General features: G+C 34.3%; 1 protein-coding gene across 1 annotated transcript; it reads left to right on the top strand.

The window, feature by feature from the left end:
- The first annotated feature begins 11692 nt into the window (after nt 1-11692).
- On the top strand, nt 11693-12561 carry LOC146885560 (uncharacterized). Its single transcript, XM_085674987.1, has 2 exons — nt 11693-11918; nt 12029-12561. The coding sequence occupies exons 1-2, from the start codon at nt 11693-11695 to the stop codon at nt 12559-12561; spliced, it is 759 nt and encodes a 252-aa protein (XP_085531113.1).
- Nucleotides 12562-12962: the final 401 nt, after the last annotated feature.

The following is a 12962-nucleotide window of genomic DNA, read 5'->3' as shown; positions in this document are numbered from 1 at the left end:
TTTAATGAAATATTTTATTTTCATTTATACATATTAATATTTTTTCTACAACAAATCAAACTTATATAATGATAATATTTAATCATATTTAAAATCAAGCACAATTTGGTAATCTTATTTTTCCTTGATTTCAATGTAATTTTTAATCTAGCATAGCCAACAAATCACTCATAACCTTTAACAAATTTATTCTAAATCCACCCTCTTTCACCTTTAATCCACTCATAGTGAACAACACAAACTTCAAATTGTAATCCACTTGATGTCATCCTCTCTCTCCCTCCAATTACCCTAGAGGGAAAAAGAGGGGAAGGAAGAGGGAAATTCTTTTATTTTTATCAAGATTACAATTATGTCCGCAATTTGTTTTTCAACTTAATTATGAAAATGATGTACACATATGGCTTTTGAAATTATTTTTACAAGAATAATCATTAACGAAAATTTGAAAATTGTTCTAAATTAAGGTTTAAAAAGTAATTATTAATTATAAATTTTTTTATTACGTTATTTTATAAATATTTTTTATTAAATTATGTTACTTTCATTGATACATTTTCATATTTTTTTCTACGACAAATCAAACTTGTATAATGATAATTTTAAATTATTTTTAAATTAAAGGACAATTTTGTAATCTTGTTTTTCTTTGATTTAAGTATAATTTTTAATCTATCACATCTATCAAATCACTCACAAAGTTTAACAAACTTTACTCTAAATCCACCCTCTTTCACCTTTAATCCACTTAAAGTGAACAACACAAACTTCACACTCTAATCCACTTGAATTCATCACCTTCCTTCCCGCCCCCCCCCCCCCCCCCCCCCCAATCAACCTTGACCGAGATAGGGGAAGCAAGAGGGAAATTCCACTATTTTTCAATCATCTCTGATATGCAATGATTTTAGGGTGATATTAAGATTACAATTATGTCTGTTATTTCTTTTTCAGCTTAATTATGAAAATGATGTACAAATATAGCTTTTAGAAATTATTTTTACAAAAATAATTAATAACGAAAATTTTAAAATTGTTACAAAATAAGGTTTAAAAAGTAATTATAAATTACAAAAGTTTTTACTAAATAATTTTATAAATATTTTTTTAATAAATTATTTTATTTTCATTCATACATATTAATAATTTTTTTTCTACAACAAATAACATTTATAATGATAATTTTAATCATATTTAAAATAAAGGAAAATTTGGTAACCTTGTTTTTTCTTGATTTAAATATAATATTTAATCTATCACATCCATTGAATCACTCAAAACTTCAATAAACTTTACTCTAAATCCACTCACTTTCACCTTTAATCCCCTTAAATTGAACAAGACAAGTTTCACACTCTAATCCACATGAATCCATCCTCTCCCTCTCCCTCCAATCAACATTGAGGGAGAGAGGGGAAGGAAGAGGGAAATTCCTCTATTTTTCAGTCATCGATGTTATGTAATGGTTTGAGGGTGTTATCAAGATTACAATTATGTTCACGATTTATTTTTCAACTTAATTATGAAAATGATGTAAAAATATGGCTTTTGAAATTATTTTTACAAAAATAATCATTAACGAAAATTTGAAAATTGTTCTAAACTAAGGTTTAAAAAGTAATTATTAATTATAAAATTTTTTATTACATTATTTTATAAATATTTTTTTACTAAATTATTCTACTTTCATTTATACATTTTAATATTTTTTTCTACGACAAATCAAACTTATATAATGATAATTTTTAATTATTTTCAAGATGAAGGACAATTTGGTAATCTTATTTTTCCTTGATTTAAATATAATTTTTAATCTATCACACCCAACAAATCACTCATAAACTTTAACAAATTTATTCTAAATCCATCCTCTTTCACTTTTAATCCACTTAAAGTGAACAACACAAACTTCAAACTGTAATCCACTTGATGTCATCCTCTGCCTCTCTATTCAATCAACCTTGAGGGAGAGAGGAGAAGGTAGAGGGATATTCTTCTATTTTTGAATCATCTCTGTTATGTCCTTGTTTGATGGTAATATCAAGATTACAATTATGTCCGCAATTTATTTTTCAACTTAATTATGAAAATGATGTAAAAATATGACTTTTCAAATTATATTAACTAAAATAATTAATAATGAAAAATTTGAAAATTTTTCTAAAATAAGGTTTAAAAAGTAATTATTAATTATAAATTTTTTCATTACATTATTAGATAAATATTTTTTTATTAGAATATTTTATTTTCATTTATACATTTTAATATTTTCTCTACGACAAATCAAACTTATATAATGATGGTTTTTAATCTTTTTTAAAATAAAGGACAATGTGGTAATCTTATTTTTCCTTCATTTAAATATAATTTTTAATCTATCACATCCAACAAATCACTCATAAACGTTAACAAACTTTATTCTAAACCGACCCACTTTCACCTTTAATCCACTTAAAGTGAACAACACAAACTTCACAATGTAATCCAGTTGATGTCATCCTCTCCTACTCCCTCCAATCAACCTTGAGGGAGAAAGAGTGGACGAAAGAGGGAAATTCTTCTATTTTTAAATCATCTCTCTTATGTCTTTTTTTGAGGGTGATATCAAGATTACAATTATGCCGCAATTTATTTTTCATCTTTAGTATGAAAATGGTGTTAAAATATGACTTTAAAAATTATTTTTACTAAAATAATTAATAACAAAAATTTGAAATTTTTTCTAAAATCAGGTTTAAAAAGCAATTATTAATTATTAATTATGTACACAATTTATTTTTTAGCATAATTATGAAAACGATGTAAAAATAACGAAAATTTGAAAATTGTTATAAAATAATGTTTAAAAAATAATTTTGAATTATAATTTTTTTATTACATTATCTTTTAAATATTTTTTTTAATAAAATATGTTACCAAATCGTGAGTGATTCGATGAATGTGATAGATTAAAATTTATATTTAAATCAAGAAAAAACAAGGTTACCAAATTTTCCTTTATTTTAAATATGATTAAAATTATCATTATAAAAGTGTGATTTGTTGTAGAAAAAAATATTAATATGTATGAATGAAAATAAAATAATTTATTAAAAAAGTATTTTTAAAATAATTTATTAAATTTTTTTTAATTAATAATTACTTTTTAAACTTTATTTTATAACAATTTTAAAATTTTCATTATTAATTATTTTTGTAAAAATAATTTCAAAAGCCATATTTTTACATCATTTTCATAATTAAGCTGAAAAAAATAAATAACGGACATAATTGTAATCTTGATATCACCCTCAAATCGTTGCATAACAGAGACGATTGAAAAAAAGAGGAATTTCCATCTTCCTTCTCCTCTCTCCGTCAAGGTTGATTGGAAGGAGAGGGAGATGATCAATTCAAGTGGATTACAGTGTGAAGTTTGTGTTGTTTACTCTAAATTGATTAAAGGTGAAAAAAGGTGGTTTTAGAGTAAACTTTGTTAAAGTTTGTGAGTGATTTGATGGTGTGATAAATTAAAAGATATATTTAAATCAAGGAAAAACAAGATTACCAAATTGTCCTTTATTTTAAAAATGATAAAAAATTATCATTGTATAAGTTCGATTTGTATAGAAAAAAATATTAATATGTATAAATGAAAATAAAATAGTTTATTAAAAAAATATTTATAAGATAATGTAATAAAAAAAATTATAATTAATAATTACTTTTTAAACCTTATTTTAGAACAATTTTCAAATTTTCATTATTAATTATTTTTGTAAAAATAATTTCAAAAGCCATATTTTTACATCATTTTCATAATTAAGCTCAAAAAGAAATTGCGGATGTAATTGTGATCTTGATATCACCCTCAAACCAAGACAAACATAGATGATTTAAAAATAGAAGAATTTCCCTCTTTCTTCCCCTCTATCCCTTAAGATTGATTGGAGGGAGAGGGAGATGATGAATTTAAGTTGTTTAAAGTTTGAAGTTTCTGTTGTTCACTTTAAGTGGATTAAAGGTGTAAGAGGGTGAATTTAGAGTAAAGTTTGTTAAAGTTTGTGAGTGATTTGATAGATGTGATAGATTAAAAATTATATTTAAATCAAGGAAAAGCAAGATTACCAAATTGTCCTTTATTTTAAAAATGATTAAAAATTATCATTGTAAATATTTGATTTGTTGAGGAAAAAAATATTAATATGTGTGAATGAAAATAAAATATTTTATTAAAAAAATATTTATAAAATAATGTAATTAAACATTTTATAATTAATAATTGCTTTTTAAAGCTTATTTTAGAACAATTTTGAAATTTTCGTTATTAATTATTTTTGTAAAAATAATTTCAAAAGCCGTATTTTTACATCATTTTCATAATTAAGCTGAAAAATAAATTGTGGACGTAATTGTAATCTCTATATCACCCTCAAACCAAGACAAAACAGAGATGATTTAAAAATAGAAGAATTTCCCTCTTTCTTCCCCGCTCTCGCCCTCAAGTTGATTGAAGGGAGAGGGAGATGATGAATTCAAGTGGATTAGACTTTGAAGTTTGTGTTGTTCACTTTAAGTGGATTAAAGGTGTAAGAGGGTGGTTTTAGAGTAAAGTTTATTAAAGTTTGTGATTGATTTGATGGTGTGATAGATTAAAAATTATATTTAAATCAAGGAAAAACAAGATTACCAAATGGTGCTTTATTTTAAAAATGATTAAAAATTATCATTGTATAAGTTTGACTTGTGGTAGAAAAAATATTTATATGTATAAATTAAAATAAAATATTTCATTAAAAAAATATTTATAAAATAATGTAATAAAAAAATTTAAAATTAATAATTACTTTTTAAATCTTATTTTATAACAATTTTAAAATTTTCGATCTGAATTATTATTGTAAAAATAATTTCAAAAGCCATATTTTTACATCATTTTCATAATTAAGTTGAAAAATAAATTGCAGATATAATTGTAATCTTCATATCACCCTTAAATCATTGCATAACAAATATGACTGAAAAATTGAGGAATTTCCATCTTCCTTCCTCTCTCTCTGCCAAGGTTGATTGGAGGGAGAAGGAGATGATGAATTCAAGTGGATTAATATGTAAAGTTTGTGTTGTTCACTTTAAGTGGATTAAAGGTGAAAGAGGGTGGATTTTGTAAGGCCCAGTTTTCTACCCTAAAGTTTTAAGGGCTGCCTTTAAGCTATTAGGCCTAAGGGCTGGCCCAAAGGATAAAACCACCCCAAAGTCTGCCCTAATTCACTCATTCTACACTTTCAAAATCTGCTCCCTTGGTGGTTAGAGCCGCAACCGTACACTCAGCTCCATGTTCAGCTTGATCCCATTTTGGCTCACATAAGTATTTCAAACCCATACTTTTCAATCCCTGGCCCTATTTCCATGGGCAGTGTTAGAGCTCTAATATTAAACACCCTTTGTTCCTTGTTTCCAGCTTGCTATTCTACTCTAGGAGCTGTTGTGTTCCCCTATTCGTACCCAAGGACCCACCTGCTAGTTTGTTTTCCAGGTACGGGAAGCTAGGGTTCACCCTTTTATCGTGATTGTTCCGCTTGTACTACTGCTATATCATTTTAATATGCCTGGTGTGTTGATGTGAACATGTGAATAGCGTTATTGAACTGTTAGGGATCTGTTGTGTGTTTGTGCACGAGCGAACAGTGGTGAGCACTGGTTTTCTCGCCCAAGCGAGCATGTCTCGCCTAGGCGAGATCAACAGATGCTCGCCCAAGCCGCTTCATGCGAGCGGTCGTTCAGGTGACCCACGTCTTTTTTGAGCGAGCAAGCGTCTCGCCTTAGCGAGACCCTTCAGCCTGAGCGAGGAGCTGGGCGAGGCAGTGTGGTGCTTGGTTGTTTATTGATCTTGGATGATTGACACTTACCTGGGTATGATCGTTATGATGAAAAATATGTAATGAACTATTATGTATAAGTGAATGATTCATGGATGGTGAATAATGGGTATGGTATGAACTTGGCATGTAAACTAAATGAGATGGTTGGTGTTAAAGTGGCATGGTATTGGCATGAACTGAATTGCCATAACTATGGTTTGAGAGAAATGAATGGGTATGGAACCACAGGGAATGAAATGAAAGAGGTGAATTATCAAGAGATGGTATGTGATGTATATGTATATGTGTAATAAATCTTTATCGATTGGTCTAGTATGCTTAGTCCGTAATTCCTTGGAAATCTCTAGGTGGGATTTCAGGGTCGTGCTTCAATGGTCGGAACGTAATTCCATGGCCCCTGTTAGTGGGTGTCCATGGTGGTGCCCCATCTATATAACTTGGTAAGGATTCAAGGTAAGGATTGCATCCTAACACTCTAAGGAGTCAGTTAGTCTCACTTAGAGCGGAATGACTCTTGTGGTGAGAGTAGCAGGAGGCCCGAAACTCATTAAGGGCTAACCTTATGTGTGAGGGAATTGATTCATTGTAACACTTGTAACACACAGCTCGGGGGTGAGTAGAGGTATCCACCACAAGTGCAAGCATCCGTTGAATTCGACCAGGTTATATGTATTCGGATGAGTCGAGTCGAGTCTTAGTGTATTGATTTGGAAGGTCATAACACGCTTAGGTGATGTATGTATATTGGACTGTGAAAGTATATCTGATTACATTGATGAGATCTTTATGGCTCTAGCTTATCCTGTTGCTTGTTTGATTGTCTTGTATGTTGTTCCTCTACTTTTGCGATGATTATCAACTTGTTGATGTGAGCAGATGCGAGAAGCACTCGATGTCAACAGGGAAGACACGATTTCGCCGCATAGTCTGTTTGGATTGGTCATCGTGTTTTGTTTGGGCTTTTGTTAAGGCTATGGCCTATGTATTGCTTTGCTCTTTAATACTCTACCTTCTCCTGTTAGACTTTTCAACTGGCTTACTGTTGGAATTGTGGTGTGCCAAGGTTTGTAGGGGTTGTGTTTAAGACCCTAGGACTGCGCTGTTGTACTATTTGTGTGTGACGTTTCTTTTAATTATGCTTATTAATTAAATAGGACGTTACAAATTTAGAGTAAAGTTTGTTAAAGTTTGTGAGTGATTTGATGGATGTGATAGATAAAAAATTATATTTAAATTGAGGAAAAACAAGATTACCAAATTGTCCTTTATTTTAAAAAATATTAATATGTATAAATGAAAATAAAATAGTTTATTAAAAAAATATTTATAAAATAATGTAAAAAAGAATTTTATAATTAATAATTACTCTTTAAACTTTATTTTATAACAATTTTAAAATTTTCGTCATTAATTATTTTTGTAAAAATAATTTCAAAAGCCATATTTTTACACCATTTCATAATTAAGTTGAAAAATAAATTGCGGACATAATTGTAATCTTCAAATCACCCTTAAACCATTGCACAACAGAGACGGTTGAAAAATAGAGGAATTTCCATCTTCCTTCACCTCTGTCCGTCAAGGTTGATTGGAGGGAGAGGGAGATGATCAATTCAAGTGGATTAGAGTGTGAAGCTCGTCTTGTTCACTTTAGGGGGATTAAAGGTGAAATTGAGAGGATTTAGTTAAAGTTTGTGAATGATTTGATGGATGTGATAGATTAAAAATTATATTTAAAGATTACCAAATTGTCCATTATTTTAAATATGATTAAAATTATCATTATATAAGTTTGATTTTGTTGTAGAAAAAATATAAATATTTATAAATGAAAATAACATATTTCATTAAAAAATATTTATAAAATAATGTAATAAAATTTTTTATAATTACTAATTACTTTTTAAACCTTATTTCATTACAATTTTAAAATTTTCGTTATTAATTATTTTTGAAAAAATAATTTCAAAAGACATATTTTTACATGATTTTCATAATTAAGCTGAACAATAAATTCCGAACATAATAGTAATCTTTATATCACCCTCAAATCATTGCATAACAAAGATGATTGAAAAATAGAGGAATTTTCATCTTCCTTCCCCCTCTCTCCGTCAAGGTTGATTGGAAGGAGAGGGAGATGATCAATTCAAGTGGATTGGAGTGTGAAGTTTTGTTTGTTCACTTTAAATAGATTAAAGGTGAAAGAGGGTGGTTTTAGAGTAAAGTTTGTTAAAGTTTGTGAGTGATTTGATGGTGTGATAGATTGGTGGAGTGATATGCTGCCATTGGTGGAGTTCACGTACAATAATAGTTACCATTCCAGCATTGGAATGGCACCATATGAGGCATTGTACGGTAAGAGATGTAGAACTCCATTGTGCTGGCAGCAGGACGGAGAGTCAGTAGTGCTTGGGCCAGAGTTCTTCCAGTACACCACCGAGAAGGTGAAGATGATACAGGATCGAATGCGTGCAACTCAGAGTCGACAGAAATCCTATGCAGATAAGAGGAGGATGCCGCTTATTTTTGAGGCAGGTGATCACGTATTTCTCCGAGTGACTCCTACAGCAGGCATTGGGAGAAAACTTAAACCGAGGAAGTTGACTCCTCGATTCATTGGCCCATATCAGATCATGAGGAGGATTGGACTTGTAGCATACGAGATTGCTTTGCCACCACATTTGGCAAACCTACATAATGTCTTCCACGTATCGCAACTGAGGAAGTACATGCCAGATCCTACTCATGTGTTGGAAGAGGATGATGTCCAGATATGAGAGGATTTAACGATCGGAGTTGGACCAGTGAGAATCTTGGATTCTCAAGTCAAACAACTCAGAGGCAAAGAGATCAAAACAGTGAAGGTTCTCTAGGACGAGGCTACCCAGGAGATGACGTGGGAGATGAAAGATGTCATGAGGAGGTCATATCCTCACCTATTTCTTGGTAAGTTCTCTTTTTCGAGGACGACAAATTTTAAAGGAGGGGGAAATGTAAGACCCGTGGAATTTAATTAATTAATAAATGCGGGTGGGTAGATCATTTATGACATTAATTTTTGATTGGTATGACGTGGAAAAGTACTAGCTCAAATGGTTGAGAGTACTTTACTTGTATGAGAGGACTTAGGTTCAAGTCTTGTGTTTGCCATTTATGTGTTATTTAATTATTATTGTTTTTAATAATACGATTGATCATGTTCATATGATATATCATCTAAATTATATTGGTTAGCATGAAACATTAATTGGCATGATGGTTTGACATTGATTTGGCAATGCTTGGTTCTGGGTTCAAGTCTTGGAAAAACCCAAAGTAAACTTACCACAAGGTTAAGGGAGCTGTAATCGTTGTTTTATTCTGTATTTCAATAATATGAAACTGGATGCATGCTTGTGATATTCTATCAATTTTCGTGTTTTCTAGAAATTTTCCAGAAACCGCCTGGCAGGCATTGAAAGTCGCCAGGCGGCTCAAGCTATTTTTGTGATGTTTGGGGGTTCCAGAGATGGGACCGCCTGGAGGCACTACCCGACCCGCCAGGCGACGCTTGGAAACTTACTAGTTTTTTGGGTTTTTGCTTGAACTGCCTGGCGGTAATGATCAACCGCCGACGTGAACCTTTCCCCTTGTTTTTGGTATTTTTGAGGTCTTAGGATGATTCTGTTCGGGAGAAAAGCTAGCCAAATCCTTAAAGAGTAGATTAGATAACATAATGTTGGTAAAAATCACGAAATTGATGGGGGAATCAGATGGAACAGTAGTAGATATTCTAGGGTTGATTATGTAGGATCATTTTGATTTGTCATGTATTAATTAGTGATTGTTGTTGGGATGGTGTGTTAAGAATTTGAGGAATTGGACCCTGATTATGAATACCTGAGTGCATCCATTAGGTAGTGAATCGGATTTCGATCAGAAAAGCTAGGGTTGGATGGAGCTACTGGTGCGGGAATTCTGGGAAATTACCAGAACTTTGAGTACCGCCTGGCGGCACGAGACTTGCCGCCAGGCGCTAGCGCAGTGGCAGTGCTGCTGCGAGGTTGTGATGACATGCGTTAGGTTAGGTTCTGTTTCAATTTTATTGGATTTTATGAGAATTGAGGAAATTGGATGATGGAGTTCTTGGACATGAACTACAGAGGTTTGGAGTATTTTAGGAGGAGTGATATTAGTTAATATAGGTCTTGCTTATATTATGTCACAGTAGGAAATTTGGAGTGTAAATACAAGGTGTAAGGGGTGCAAGGGGTTTAGAGACTTGAACAATTGTTGTGAATGAGAGTGTAAATATAAGGTACCATTAGAAAGGGGATTGAGTCAAGAATGGCTGAAATGGCTAGAAGTAAGTGTAGGAAGCAACATAGGGAAGTGCATGGTGATATGGTAGTGCTGGATAAGGTTGAATCTAAGGAAAACCAAGTTGTGTCCTTATGTGGTTAAGTATGAATGAAAAGTAGGGAGTTGGATGGCAAGTTAACCACTAGAAAAGGCAAAACCATAAACTTGAGAAGGAGCTTAATTCGTGATGCTTAGATTGTAGGTCAACTTGTGCAGATTGGTACCGAACCAGTATAGCAATAGTACTGATATGGCGCCCGACGAGGACTGGTAGACCGCCAGGCAAGAGCCACAGTGTCAGCGAGGTCTGGTGCGATTCTGCTTGGCGGTGAATGGGGTTACGCTAGGCGATTGCGGTGAAATTAGAGAAGTTTGAACGTGGATGCGCCTGGCGGTGTGAACTGTTCCGCCAAGTGGTGTCTTCAACTATTGATGGTTTTAAGGCGCTTGGCGCCTGGCGATACGTGTCCCCTGCCAGGCGGTTTGGAAGCTGTAACGCCTAGCGGTACGTGTCCCCCACTAGGCTGTTTGACTGTTGTAGGTCCTAGTTGTTGGACTTTATAGGCGTGATCTACAAGGCTTTTAGGGATTCTTTAAAGGTAAGATTGCTGAGTTCCTTGAGTTGAGCTCAGAATGGCATCCCTCGAGTTGAGCTCGGGATGGCGGATGAACGCGAGGAACCCTTGAGTTGAGCTCGGGTTGGCGAGTGTTGCCGGTGTGAGTGTGCTGGTTGTGACCAGTATGGATGGGTCCAGATAGATTGCCCTCCTCAGTAAATAGCCAACGAGTTTGGTAGTCTTGGGACGTTACGAAATATGTTCGTATTTGGAAACTCCACCTGGCGTTACAGTGTATGATCTGTGTCAATGGTTCCCGCACGTGCTCTATCGGTTGTGACCGATAGGTTTTGCAGCAAATTACCTTGGGGTAATCACTAGAAGAAGTAAAAGACGAATGATCTGGTTGTGGCCAAATGATAGAGAATAGAGAAAGAGACTGTGTTTTGGGTCCTTGCAGAAAATATTGATATATGGTTGTTTATATGTATATTACTATGAGGTATGTTGATTTCATAAGCTCACCCTATCTGCTTGTGTTTGGCGATGATCATGTACGCGGTACACGTGAGCAGAGGATGTTGGTGCAGGTGGTGCTGGTGATGCTTAGACGTAGAGCGAGGGATAACATGGGATTTATTACTATGTTTTATTGATTTTAGTTTTGGAAATGATATGTAAACTTTTGAGAGATATTTGAATATTGTTTCGCTTTATAAACTATGGAGCAGTGTTTTATTATACGATAATAAAAGTGATGTATTTATGTTTTTGTTATTCATTTTAATTACTTTATTTATTTAAATCCGTAATATCCAGACGGGATGTTACAGTTTCGCTAGAGGAGGCTCTACCTCTTCCGCCAGAAAGAGACCCCTCCGCCATATCCAATCAGTCAACCACATTACCCATTCCCATCACAAATGTCGCATGCCCCCCATAACCTTCACGGACGACGACTTCCACACCCTTGGCGCTGTCGTCTCCACCCCTCATCTGGCCATGAAGTTTCCCTCCCCATCTGGCGACATCCTCACCATTCATTGCGATCAACGCCTTGCACGCGAGTGCTACATGGCCAGCCTACGCCCAAAACTCCCCATCCAGCAAACCAATCACATCGAGCGGCCACTCGGCTCTGGGATCGCTCTGTCGGGTGACGATCTAGACCCTAGAGTGGGCTGGGATGTTCGTCTCGAACCTATTGAAGAGACCACCCCCTAGAGCTCCCAAATGCCCACTTCATCAAACTTGGCACCGGTCTAGAATCTGAAGAGCGTGACATCATCACACCCATCCTAGTCGGCAACACGAACCTCTTTGCTTGGTCAACTCTCGACTTGCCTGGAGTTGACCCTCAAGTAGCATCTCACAAGTTATCTATCTACAAAAAGGCTCGATATATCTCCCAGAAAAAATGCAAACTTGGCGAGGAGCGATGCCTAGCAGCAAACGCCGAGGCTGATAAATTACTGAGCGCAGGGTTCATCGAAGAAGCTCACTATACCACTTGGCTCTCTAACGTGGTCCTGGTTAAGAAAGCCAACGACAAGTGGCAGATGTATGTTGATTACACGGATCTTAATAAAGCCTGTCCCAAAGATGCCTACCCCTTACCAAATATTGACCGACTTGTTGGCGGCGCGGCCGGTAACAAGGTCCTCAGCTTTCTTGATACATACATTGGTTACAATCAAATCCCCATGGCCGCATCCGACATGAACAAAACTGCTTTCATCATAGACGACGCCAATTACTTCTACAGCCCGTTGCCTACGCCCATACTTCCAAAATCATAACATAATCATCAAAACCGACTACCCAATTTAGAAAATATTGCAGAAACCAGACCTTGCAGGGCGGATGTCATCTTGGGTTGTTGAGTTATCCGAATTCAACGATCTCCAACAAACTCCTGAAGCGGACCAATGGACACTTTATGTTGATGGTTCATCCAACACGAAGGGAATAGGTGCTGGCATCATACTAGAAGGCCCCAACAACATCCTCATCAAAAAATCCCTACACTTCGCCTTCAAGACCACTAACAACCAAGCCGAATACGAAGCCATCCTCGCCAACTTATCCCTGGCCCGCGAGATTGGTATCAAGTCGCTAACATGCAAAATCGACTCCAGGCTCACTGTAGGCCATCTAAATGACGAGTTCGAAATCAAAGACTCTACCCTCCTACAATATT

Source organism: Vigna unguiculata, chromosome 6, assembly GCF_037176805.1.
Source record: "Vigna unguiculata cultivar grain cowpea cultivar isolate G323 ecotype 2 chromosome 6, ASM3717680v1, whole genome shotgun sequence".
In the NCBI taxonomy this organism is placed as follows: Eukaryota; Viridiplantae; Streptophyta; class Magnoliopsida; order Fabales; family Fabaceae; genus Vigna; species Vigna unguiculata.
The sequence above is the reverse complement of the archived record's forward strand: the minus strand, read 5'-3'. Positions and strand labels throughout refer to the sequence as shown.

Coding starts and splice junctions, on each gene's coding strand:
- LOC146885560 (XM_085674987.1), top strand. CDS start 11,693: ATGCCCCCCATAACCTTCACGGACGACGACTTCCACACCCTTGGCGCT. Junction 11,919..12,028: donor CTCTGGGATCGCTCTGTCGG/GTGACGATCTAG, acceptor GCACCGGTCTAG/AATCTGAAGAGCGTGACATC.